This window comes from Lemur catta, chromosome 10 (assembly GCF_020740605.2).
Source record: "Lemur catta isolate mLemCat1 chromosome 10, mLemCat1.pri, whole genome shotgun sequence".
NCBI lineage: Eukaryota > Metazoa > Chordata > Mammalia > Primates > Lemuridae > Lemur > Lemur catta.
In genome coordinates this window covers 2,301,115-2,312,106 of record NC_059137.1, presented here as the reverse complement: position 1 = coordinate 2,312,106, position 10,992 = coordinate 2,301,115, and the positions used below count along the sequence as shown (strand labels likewise).

Sequence of the window (10,992 nt, the reverse complement as noted above, 5' to 3'; positions counted from 1 at the left end):
CCCCTCAGACAGCTTGGCACGCAGCTTGGCCTGTTTCCCAGCACTCGGGAGCTGTCAGACTGGTCTGCAGGACCTCCGTGAGGCGGCAGGAGCTGCAGGGAGCCACAAGGTGGGCACCAGGCTACGTGCACCTCACAGATGAGAAGGCGGGGCTCAGCAGGCAGAGTGGCTCCGGAGAAGCCCCGGAGGTTGGCCGAGGCCACAGGGCAGCCTGAGGCCGGGCACACAGCAAGCAGCTTCCTGGGCCGGGGCCTCAGGCCCCTCCCCTGCACATGGGCACAGTTCAGACCAGGTTGTTTGCTAAGATCCAGTTTCCTGGACCAGCCAGGGATGGGGTCAATCCAGGACCGGGAATGGTCTCTGCCCGGCCCTCCCGGGACCCTGGCCCCAGGCTGCAGCCCCAGGCTTGTCCCTCCTACCCAGCTGGGTGTGCAAGGCCCGCTTACCTTCTAGCCATGGGGCCCACGTCCTGCGCTGGGCCTGCCCCTCCACGGCCACATTGCCCAGCGACAGGCACAGGAAAGCTGTAGCCTGAGTGGATCCACTTGAGATCTTTCCTCTACAGAACCCACCTCCCTGTGGCCTCCCTCAGGGAGGGGCTGAGTCGGGGTGACAGAGAGGGAGGGCCCCAGCCAGGAGCCACAACGTCACCCCAGCTATGGGTGTGTCCAGATGAGAGGGAAGGGCAGCAGCTGTCCCGGGCCACAGGGCAGAGCCAGGGCTCCCCAAACGAGCCCTCTTTCTGCTGTTCTGAAGTGAGACTTCCCTCCTGGGGGAGGACATGCCATGGAAGGGGTGCAGGCTCTGGATCAAGTCAGCCTGGGCTTCCAGACACCCCCTGCACACCAGTGCCGTGGAGGGGAGGAGGGTCCCCACGCACCCTTCTGAGGCCAGGTCCCCAAGCAGCCTGTCTGGGACAGGCCCAGGAGAGAGTGGGCAGGAGAGAAGGTGGGGTGCCCACCCGGGGGAGGCTTATAACAGGCTTTAGAGAACACAAAAAACCCTGCAGAAGGAAATTATCCTTTAAAGACAAAGATGTTCATGTTAATTTTAAGAGCAAAAATGTTTCACTGGGGCCCAGAAGGGCGCTTTCTGACACTGAGTCCTCTGAAGCTAAGGAGGCCGGAGGCCTGGGAAGCCCACGTCTCTCTGCCCTGCTCCTGCCCCCCATCTCCCACCTCTCTTTCCCCCCAAAATCAAGTCGTAGAAACCAGAATCCCTCTCCCCCAAACTCGGCTGTAAAACCTAGAAATGGGACTCTAATCCTCTGCCTGTGTAGGAGCCGGCCATAAAGAAGTCCTCTGACCTACCTTGTCTGACTGTGGTCACAGACCCTCCATGCAGAGGGCCTGCCCCAGCCCCGGGAGGAAGGGCGCTCACAGAGAGGCCAGGGAGGCTCCGCACAGACAGGCCTGCGGGTGCCCTAGGTCTGCTCCTGTCAGGTCCCTCCACTGCCCAGCCACATCCCACAGGGCTGCCCAGTCCTCGTGGAACCAGAGCACAAGGACAGACAGCTCCCCCTGCGTCCTCAGGTCTCCAGGCTCCCGTGTCACCTAACACTTTGATTACATAAACCTATGCTTTTCTCGTGTGAACCTGTCTTTTGTTATAGGGGTGTCAGCCATGACCCTGATGGTGGGTCAGGAAAAGGGTCACACCTTTTCTGCCCCTACTGTTTGAAACAGCCTTAATGCCCTTGACAGAAGATTCATTAGCAAATTCAGGCTCATCCACTTAGTAGAACCTTCAAGAGCCGTTAAAACAGGGCTATGCATAAGAAGATTCATACCAGCTTTACTCTTTTAGCCAAAAACTGGAAGTAGCCCAACTGTCGATCCAAGGGTACACAGACTGGTACATCCACACTGTGTGATACTATGCAGCAATGAAAAGGGACAAAACTCACGAACATGCTGATCAAAGAAGGCAGACAAAAAAGAGCACTTAATATATGGTTCTCTTTGTAGGGAACTCTAGGAAGGGCCGATCTAATCTACAGTCACAGAAAGCAGACCAGCAGTTTCCTGGGGAGGGGGTAAAGGAGATTGACCTCAGAGAGGCACAAAGGAATCTTCTAGAAGGATGGAACTGTTCTATATCTTGATGGAAGGGCTATATAGTTGTCAAAGCTCATCAAACTGTACGCTTAAAATGGGTTCCTTTTACTGTATATAAATTATACCTTAATAAAATTATTTTATTTTATTTTATTTTATTTTTTAAAGACAGGGTCTTGCTCTGTCGCCCAGGCTGGAGAGCAGTGGTGCAATCATAGCTCACTGCAGCCTGCAACTCCTGGGCTCTAGGGCTCTTCCCGCCTCAGCCTCCCAAAGTGCTGGCACTGCAGGCACATGCCACCATGCCCAGCCTATAAAGTTGATTTTAAAAGAAAAGATATGTTTTTTTAAAAAAGCCAGAAACAAAAGAGTATGGTTCCGTTATATGAAATTCAAGAGAAGGAAACCTAACCCACAAAAGCAGAAATCATAGTAGTGAGACCTGGGGAGGGGGGCAGGCCGGGGAGGGGCGTCCGGGACTTCCTGGGTAATGGAAATCTGTTTCTGGGTCTGGCCAGCGACTCAGGCTGCCCACAAAGGGCGACTCATGGCGCTGTACGTTTAAGATCTGTCCTACCTCAGTTTTAAAACATGGTTACGAGGCCTGCGCGACATTACCACCATTTACTGGGGGTGCCTGAGTCGAACGCCGCTGCTCTCCAGGACAGGAAAACGCTACCCTGCAAGGAAGCTGGTCCCAGGGCTGCACGGCCCAGCCCGCGGCAGGGTGCAGGGCAGACCCGGGGAGAGAAAGAAAGAGACTGAACCGCCCCGCGCTAGGCTGACCGGGATGGACGTGCTTTCCTGTCTCCATTTTCTCCACTGTTCTGCTAGGGTTGTGTTTCAACTAAAATAAAAGGGAATATAACTTTATAAAAATGCTTTACTACTTTAATAGCTAAAATTTGGAAATAGCCCAATATTCAACAACAAAGGATCAGTTTAAAACTACACGGGCACATCCCTCCAGCAGAACGGGCCGACTCAGCCTCTTGCTGAGAAAGCCCAAGGGGAGAACTGGGGCCGCTGTGCCATTGTTTTGCGGAGGAGCTTCCCGGGAATGGTCCGTTTCTGTTTTCCTTATATTTTAATTTTATCTTAGCACCTGGATGGTTTGCAACAAGCCCGAGTTCCGTCCACAGTCAGAAGCGAGGGGCGGGTGAGGACGCGTATCCCGCCGTAACCGCACCGCCCGCCACTCCCCGCCGCGCCGCCCCGGGGCGCCCCCGACCCACCCGGCCCGAGGGGCGCGGGGCCCGGGGCGGGGCCGGGGCGCGCCGCGGCGGGGAGGGCGGGAGTAGGCGCGCGGGACAAGGGCTCGCGGCGCCACCTTGCGAGCCGCTTCCCCTCCGCGCTCGCGCTTCCTCCTCCTCCTCCTCCTCCTCGGGGTCACCGTGGGCGCCGCCCGCGAGGACTCTGCCCCGCCGGACCCCCGCAGACGCGGCCCGGGGCGCACGCGGTGGCCGCGCCCGGGAAGCCGCATCCGAGCATCCGCACGGCCAGCGGCCGCCCCATTGGCGGGCGCGGCTCTGCAGGGCCGCCCCGCAGCCAATCGCGGCCGAGGGGCGGAGCCTCGCCGGTCCGGGTCCGCTGCGGGCTGGGCGGATGCTCCGCACCGCTGCCGCCTGCGCCTGCTCCTCGCCGCGGACAGCCGGCCATGCAGGAGCCCCTGCTGGGAGCCGAGGGCCTGGACTATGACACCTTCCCCGAGAAGCCGCCCCCGTCGCCGGGGGAGAGGGCGCGAGTGGGGTGAGAGTCGCCGGGCTTGGGAGCTGCGGGTGGGGGCTGGGATGGCCCTGGTCCCCTCCAGCGGGTCCGGCCCTGGGCCTCCTCTGACCTTCGGTGAGTGGCCGCCAAGGTTCCTCCTGCCCCAGACGCTCTAGTCCTATTTCAGGAACTGGCCCCCCTTAGGGATGGGACGACCCAATGGAGTACAGGGCCTATCCCCCAACTAGCACATAATAGATGGCTGAGGCCCAGAGAGGGTGAGGGGCTTGCCTGAGGTCACACAGCAAGCCTTCAGCAGCCAAGCGGGAGGCAGAACCCAAGCTGCCTCTTCTGGAGAAAAGAGCTCCAGCACCAGTGTCTTGGCCACAGCCGTGGGCTAAAGGCCTGGGAATCTCCCCAGTAGCTGGTGCTCAGGCCCCCCCCGGGGGGGGCACCAATCTGAATGGCCCTGGTCCCCAGTGCTGCCCGCTGAGGTGGGTGGCCACTGGGCTCAGGAAAGGCAGCAGTTACCGGAGGGACTCAGACCCTGGTCCTTTTGTCCACCATCCTCACCAGGGCCCTGCAGAACAAAAGGGTGTTCCTGGCCACCTTCGCCGCCGTGCTGGGCAATTTCAGCTTTGGGTATGCCCTGGTCTACACGTCCCCCGTCATCCCGGCCCTGGAGCACTCCTTGGATCCGGACCTGCATCTCACCAAAAGCCAGGCATCCTGGTTTGGGGTAAGGACCATGCTCTGAGCAGGAGGGGGCTGGGGGAGCTGGGACCCACTGACCTCTGTCCCTAGCTAGGGACCTCCCAAAAGCTCTGCCCTGGGACGCCCCCTGCAGGGCCCTGGCACCCCTTCCCCCACCCACCCCAGGCCGCCCCGGGGCCTGGGGTGAGGCCAGATTGCTCTGATGAGGAAGTGAGAGCCAGTGGAGAAGGGCAGGAAGCAGCGCTGGGGCTGCGTCCTTCAGGGTCTCCACCTCGCCCCTGTACCCACAGCCAGGCTGCCACAGCAGCGCAGACACCTCCCTGCATGCAGGGGGCAGGGCATCAGTGCCACTGGGAAGAGGACTGTCCCAGGACAGACTGTGCACTAACAGAGAGGAAGACCCCAAGAGACGCAGATTCTAGAATTTCAAACTCAAATTTAGAATTCCAGCATAGTAGCTAAGACAGTACCCAAGCTTTACTGAGCACTTAGTATGTGCCTGGCGGGTACTGGGCACTACACGGGAGCCCAGGGACTCCCAGGGCCAACCCCCACGAGGTAGGAGCTATCACCCTCCCCATAATACAGCTGAGGAAACTGAGGCTCGGACAGGCTGCGCAATGTGCCCAAATCCCACTAGCAGCAGAGTCCAGACTGGGTCCTGGCCACTTCACTCTTCAAATCTTAAAGTCCCAGGGCCTTCAAGTCCCAGAATTCTCCCATATTAAATTGGTAGACACTTAAACATGAAGCTGGACAGAACCACGGTGGACATGTGGTGCCACCTCCTTCCTAGAGCAGGACTTCCCGTTGTGACGTCCCTAACAGACGGTTGTCCAGACACTGCTTTTACACCTCGGGAGACAGGAGGCCAGAGTCCTGGACGGCTCCTGGGGCGGGCCTGGGAAAGAAGTTGTCTCCGGGCGCTAATGGGAGACGGGGTGCCTATCGGGGGGTGTGTCTGAGCACCCCCTTGTCTCCACAGTCTGTGTTCACCTTGGGAGCTGCTGCTGGGGGCCTCAGCGCCATGGTGCTCAACGACCTCCTGGGCCGCAAGCTCAGCATCATGTTCTCAGCTGTGCCCTCGGCGGCCGGCTATGCGCTCATGGCGGGTGCCCACGGCCTCTGGATGCTGCTGCTGGGGAGGATGCTGACGGGCTTCGCTGGGGGGCTCACAGCCGCCTGCATCCCGGTAAGGCCAGGACTTCCCAGCTGGGCCCCACTGCCTTGAGTAGGTGCTGAGCCACTGTTTGGCCAAGGCCTCTCGGTCCCCGTGCTCTGTCATGAGAATGTCTGCCTTCCCTGCAGCTGCTCTGGGAACCTTGGCTCACCCTTACCCGGACACCTACTTTTGGGGAAATTGTCCCCATGTCCCCAGCTGCCCCCACTCTGGACTTTCCAAACTTTCTACTCCATTTCTTGGCCATGGGCAGATGCATTGCTCAATTGGAGAAAACCCTCATTGAGCAATGGGTGGGAAAGGGGAAGCCCCTGCCCGTGCCACACCCCTGCCAGCCTTATCTTATCCAGGGCTCGGCACATGCCCAGCCAGCTGGCCCGGCCAGCAGGGACAGCGATCCCTGGGAGGAGCCGACTCGCCTGCCAGCCCTGTGCTACTTACTGTCTCAGAGCTGAGCGCTTCTGCTCACTTTATGGTTAGGGAAATTGAGGCCAGAGGGAGGTCAGGCAGGCTGCCCAAGGTCATGCAGCGAGTCATGATCAGGACAGAACCCACCAGAAGCCCCAAAAGCCACGGTTCACAGGGGCCCCCCTCCCACCTCAGCCAGGCCCAGGATCCTGCATTCCCACCGAAGCCTGGGGGCGGGTGTCTTGCAGGTCTACGTGTCTGAGATTGCTCCCCCAGGTGTTCGTGGGGCCCTGGGGGCCACGCCCCAGCTCATGGCAGTCTTTGGATCCCTGTCCCTCTACGCCCTTGGCAAGTATCACCCTGCACCTCCTGTGTGCGGGGCCATGGAAGGGAACAAACACGCCCTAGAGCAGACCCGGGCTGGGGGCCTGGCTTCCTGGCCCCACCCAGCCACCCCCTGTACACCTCCAGGCAATTGCCTGCCCCCCTGTAGTGACAGGCCCCATCCCTAACTGGGCGGTGAGGGCTTCTCCTGACTCACAAGCCACAATTGTCAGACCACCTTTCAACAGCAGAGCGCTCTGATCAATCTCGGATGGGAAGTCCACACAGAACAGAGATCAGAGAGCAGCTGCTGTGGTGGAGGTGGGGTCGGCTTTGGGGGTCGAGGCCCAGGGCCTTGCCTGCTTGGCCTATGCCCCTCACCCTGCCATGGGCCTTGAGACCCTCCAAGGACCTCCCACTGTGTGCCAAGGACTGGACAATGCCTGCACACACACCCCTGCCCCCGCCCCCCAGATCAAGGAGTCCTGGGGCAATCCGAGTAGGCTTCCTGTAGGGGTAGTCCCTGGGCTAGACCTTGAAGGACAGATGAGGTTGCTCAGGGCTCCAGAGGGAGGGGCTCTGCCTGGCCTGGACCCGGCTCCTCCTCCCCCAGGCCTCCTGCTGCCGTGGCGCTGGCTGGCTGTGGCCGGAGAGGCCCCGGTGCTCACCATGATCCTGCTGCTCAGCGTCATGCCCAACTCCCCGCGCTTCCTGCTCTCGCGGGGCAAGGACGAGGAGGCGCTGCAGGCGCTGGCCTGGCTGCGCGGGGCCGACGCCGACGTCCAGTGGGAGTTCGAGCAGATCCAGGACAACATCCGGAGACAGGTGCGGGAGGGGCAGGTTGCCCAGGCTGGCAGGCCAGCCGCAGCACCCAGCCCCGTGTGGCCCTGGCCAGTCACGAGGCCTTTCTGAGCCTTGGTTGCTCTTCTTGGAAAACAAGGACAAAAGTTCCCGCCAGTCCAAGAGCCCAGGGCTAGGGGTGGGTGGCCTGTCCGCAGCCCCCCCAACCGGCTGCCTAGTGGGCTGGTTCTTTCCTGGAGGAGGGAAGGAAGGGGCCTCTCGCCTAGCCCCAGGCAGTCCAGGGCAGGGTGGCACCTGCCAGAGAGGATGGCAAAGCCTCAGCAGCGGCCTCATGTTTCCAGAGCAGCCGAGTGTCGTGGGCCGAGGCCCGGGACCCCCACGTGTACCGGCCCGTCGCCATCGCCTTGCTGATGCGTCTCCTGCAGCAGCTGACGGGCATCACCCCCATCCTGGTCTACCTGCAGCCCATCTTTGACAGCACCGCCGTCCTGCTGGTCAGTGTGCGGGGCTCGCGCTAGCTCGGGGGACAGGGAACCCCCGACCCTGAATGAGCACCTGCCCTGTGCCAGGTGCCAGGGAGACAGCACATCTGAAATCTGTGCCACGCATCTATTCTCAGAATGCTTTTAAGTCGAGTTTAAATGTTTTAAAAGAAAATACACAGGATCACAAAGGAAACCAGGTTATAGAAATGTGGACCTCTTGGGACCGTGGACCCCAGGTTCAGAGCCCCCGTGGCTTCTGCCCTTGATGAGAAGTCACTTCCGCTTTCTTCTCTGCAAGACAGAGATAGCAGCCTGGCTCCACGGGGCTGTCCTGAGCTCTGAGCCAGACGAGATCTGAAGATTAGCAACAGTCGTTGTCACGCCTGGATTCTGTGCCAGCTGGGCACAGTGGTGGGCACAGATGTGCCCCTGCCCAGGAGGCCCCGAGGGCTACGGCAGGTGTGCAGGGAAGGTGCCTGGCGCATGGCAGGTGCTCACAGCCCAGTGCCCCAAAGGAGCCATGACCACCAGGGCTGTGGGCCTGAGCACCCTGCGGCCCCTTGGGGACAGGGTGCGGCGTGGTGGGGGGACAGAAGCAGGCACACGGTGTCTCAGCCCCAGTCGCCCCCCTCCCTGAAGCCCCCGCAGGATGACGCTGCCATCGTGGGGGCCGTGAGGCTCCTGTCCGTGCTGATTGCTGCCCTCACCATGGACCTCGCCGGCCGCAAGGTCCTGCTCTTCGTCTCGGGTGAGTGCCCCGCCCCAGCACCCCCGCTCTCCCCTCAGCTGCTGCGTGGCCAGCCGTGTGGCGGCCACCAGACAGGAGCTTCCAGAGCAGCAGCCAGCTCACAGGGTCCTGGCCCCACGAGGGCCGCCGGTCTGTCCACAGCAACCGTCATGTTTGCTGCCAACCTGACGCTGGGGCTGTACGTCCACTTTGGTCCGAGGTCTCCGACCCCCAACAGCACCATGGGCCTTGAGAACGCGCCACTCGGGGGCCCAGAGCAGCCCCTGGCCACACCCGTCAACTACCTCACCCTGGTGCCCCTCCTGGCCACCATGCTCTTCATCATGGGTAGGTGTGGCCGTGGCCCGAGGTGTGGGTGATGTGCACGGGAGTGGCTGGAGAGGGGCCTGAGCCTGCCCCTTCCCGCCCCGGCAGGCTACGCCATGGGCTGGGGGCCCATCACCTGGCTGCTCATGTCTGAGATCCTGCCCCTGCGTGCCCGCGGCGTGGCCTCGGGGCTCTGCGTGCTGGCCAGCTGGCTCACCGCCTTCATGCTCACCAAGTCCTTCCTGCTGGTGGTGGTGAGTCTCAGCCCCGGGGCCCTGAGGCTGTGCTGAGGACTTGTCTCGTGGGCCATCGGTCCCTTACAGGGTTTGATGAGCACACACCCCTCAATGCCGAGGCCAAAAGCAGTCAAGTGACAACCCGGCAAAGACTCCTCTTTGCAAGAAACAGGAAGGAGCCTGGGGAACTGCTCTGAGAAGTCAGGTCATCTCCCGGGCCAGGCAGGACACAGCCCAGGCCCCTGCCGGGAGCGCACTGAGCCACACCCGATGTGCCCCATCTCCCTCGCGGTCCCGGGCGCTGGTCGCAGTGGCTCGCCCTAGGGCACACGGGCACGCTCCCTCCCACCCCCCGGTCCAAACCAACAGGCCTGAGACCAGCCAGAACCTGAGTCCCAGCCACAGGTTCCCACAAGGCAGAACCAATCGGGCCGCTTGGGCGAACGCCTGGCCTGGTCTGCCCAGTGGTCAGGGCAGGCTGGCTGGGGGAGGGCAGAGTGTCCAGAGTGCTAAGTCCGCCCGCGGTGGCCCAGAACAGCATGCCCGGCCAGCCCACGGTGGCAGCCTCCCCCGGGCTGGAGTGCTGAGCACCAGGGTGGAGGTGATGCCCGCGATGCGGCTGCGGCCCTGGCTGCCAGGCAGGCAGGAAGTCCTAAGCCAGCCCCAGACGAAAGTCAAGGCCCCAGAGGCCACGCCCAAACACTCAGGCTTTGTCCTGGAAGCAGTGGGGAGCCCTGGGAGGTCTCTGGGCAGGGCAAGGACCAGGTGAGGGCCCCCACACATCTGGCTGATGCCAGCAGGGCCCACGAGCGCGTCCTGGGGTGGGAGGTCCCTGGGGCTCCCCCTGTGTGACCCAGCGCCCCCCTCTGCACCCCCAGAACGCCTTTGGTCTCCAGGTGCCTTTCTTCTTCTTCGCGGCCGTCTGCTTGGTGAACCTGGTGTTCACGGGCTGCTGCGTGCCCGAGACCAAGGGCCGGTCACTGGAGCAGATAGAATCCTTCTTCCGCACCGGGAGGAGGTCCTTCCTGCGCTAGGTCCACATCCCCGCCTGGGGTGCCAAACCACTGGGCAGCCAGGCCTCTGCGTCGGCCGAAAACCTGCAGCCTGGGACCAGGAGGCAGCAGCAATCCCTGCTGCCAGCCACGACAGACGACGACACGCCAAGGGCGGCCAGGGCCCACCGGAGCATGGCTCTCGGCTCTAGCCAGGCGGCACCGCTGTCCTGCCCCAGTCCCCGGCTCAGGTCGCCCACCGTGTTCCGGCACTTTAGCCAAGACCTGCAGGGAGAGGAGGCAGCCACAGGCCACCAGAGAGCACACGGCCTAGCCCAGGACCAGGCCCTGCTGGGCAACCCGGGGCCTGTTCCTCACTCATGTGAGGAGGACACTCCCCACAGAAGGCCGAGGTGAGGACAGAACACGGCTGGAGGCAGGAACGTGGCAGGCACATGTCCTGTTCTGATCACTCAGCCACCATCAAGCATCTGGCCTATGGGACGAAGACGGGCCACTGCCCCCACAGGAGTCTGCGGTCACCCCGGGGGACATTCTGGACTTCTGAGAGCCAGGCACAGGACCCAGTGCGGCCACTTCCTCCTGCCCAGTCCAGCCTCTGGTAACGGGGGTCTCCCGTCTGCAAACTGTGTTCACCCTATTTATAAAAATAAAGGAACCAGGCCTGCAGCCCTAGAGCGGAGAGAGTGGGGTCTACTCCAGGAGAGGAAGCCCCTCACCAGCAGCCAGGCTAGGCCCAAGCTCTGTCACGGTTGCCAGGCAACGGGCCCTTCTGCGGCCACCCAACCTGAGCCACAGTGCAGCAAAGGGAAGGAGAGGCAGGCGGCGTGAGGGGGCCCAGCCCGGCTCAGCCCCTAACGCTCAGCACTGCCCAGCTGAGTGGCCTTGGGCACGTCACTCTCCCTGTCTGAGATGCTAAGCAGGCTCGGGACAGCACCTGTGATTATTTCCTGGGCCCATGGCCCCTGCTCAGCTGGGCTGGGGACATCCCTACCACTCTACACGAGGGCCCC

The 10,992-nt window shown here is 62.0% G+C and overlaps 1 protein-coding gene across 1 annotated transcript; it reads left to right on the top strand.

Moving 5' to 3' along the window:
* Positions 1-3,624: 3,624 nt before the first annotated feature.
* On the top strand, positions 3,625-10,654 carry SLC2A6 (solute carrier family 2 member 6). The gene is made up of 10 exons (XM_045563923.1): positions 3,625-3,806; positions 4,341-4,503; positions 5,464-5,670; positions 6,315-6,414; positions 7,004-7,215; positions 7,533-7,685; positions 8,316-8,424; positions 8,566-8,751; positions 8,839-8,984; positions 9,845-10,654. Exons 1-10 carry the CDS (start codon positions 3,715-3,717, stop codon positions 9,998-10,000), a joined length of 1,524 nt encoding a protein of 507 aa, XP_045419879.1. The 5' UTR covers positions 3,625-3,714; the 3' UTR covers positions 10,001-10,654.
* Positions 10,655-10,992: the final 338 nt, after the last annotated feature.

Coding starts and splice junctions, on each gene's coding strand:
- SLC2A6 (XM_045563923.1), top strand. CDS start 3,715: ATGCAGGAGCCCCTGCTGGGAGCCGAGGGCCTGGACTATGACACCTTC. Junction 5,671..6,314: donor TCACAGCCGCCTGCATCCCG/GTAAGGCCAGGA, acceptor GGTGTCTTGCAG/GTCTACGTGTCTGAGATTGC. Junction 8,425..8,565: donor GGTCCTGCTCTTCGTCTCGG/GTGAGTGCCCCG, acceptor GTCTGTCCACAG/CAACCGTCATGTTTGCTGCC.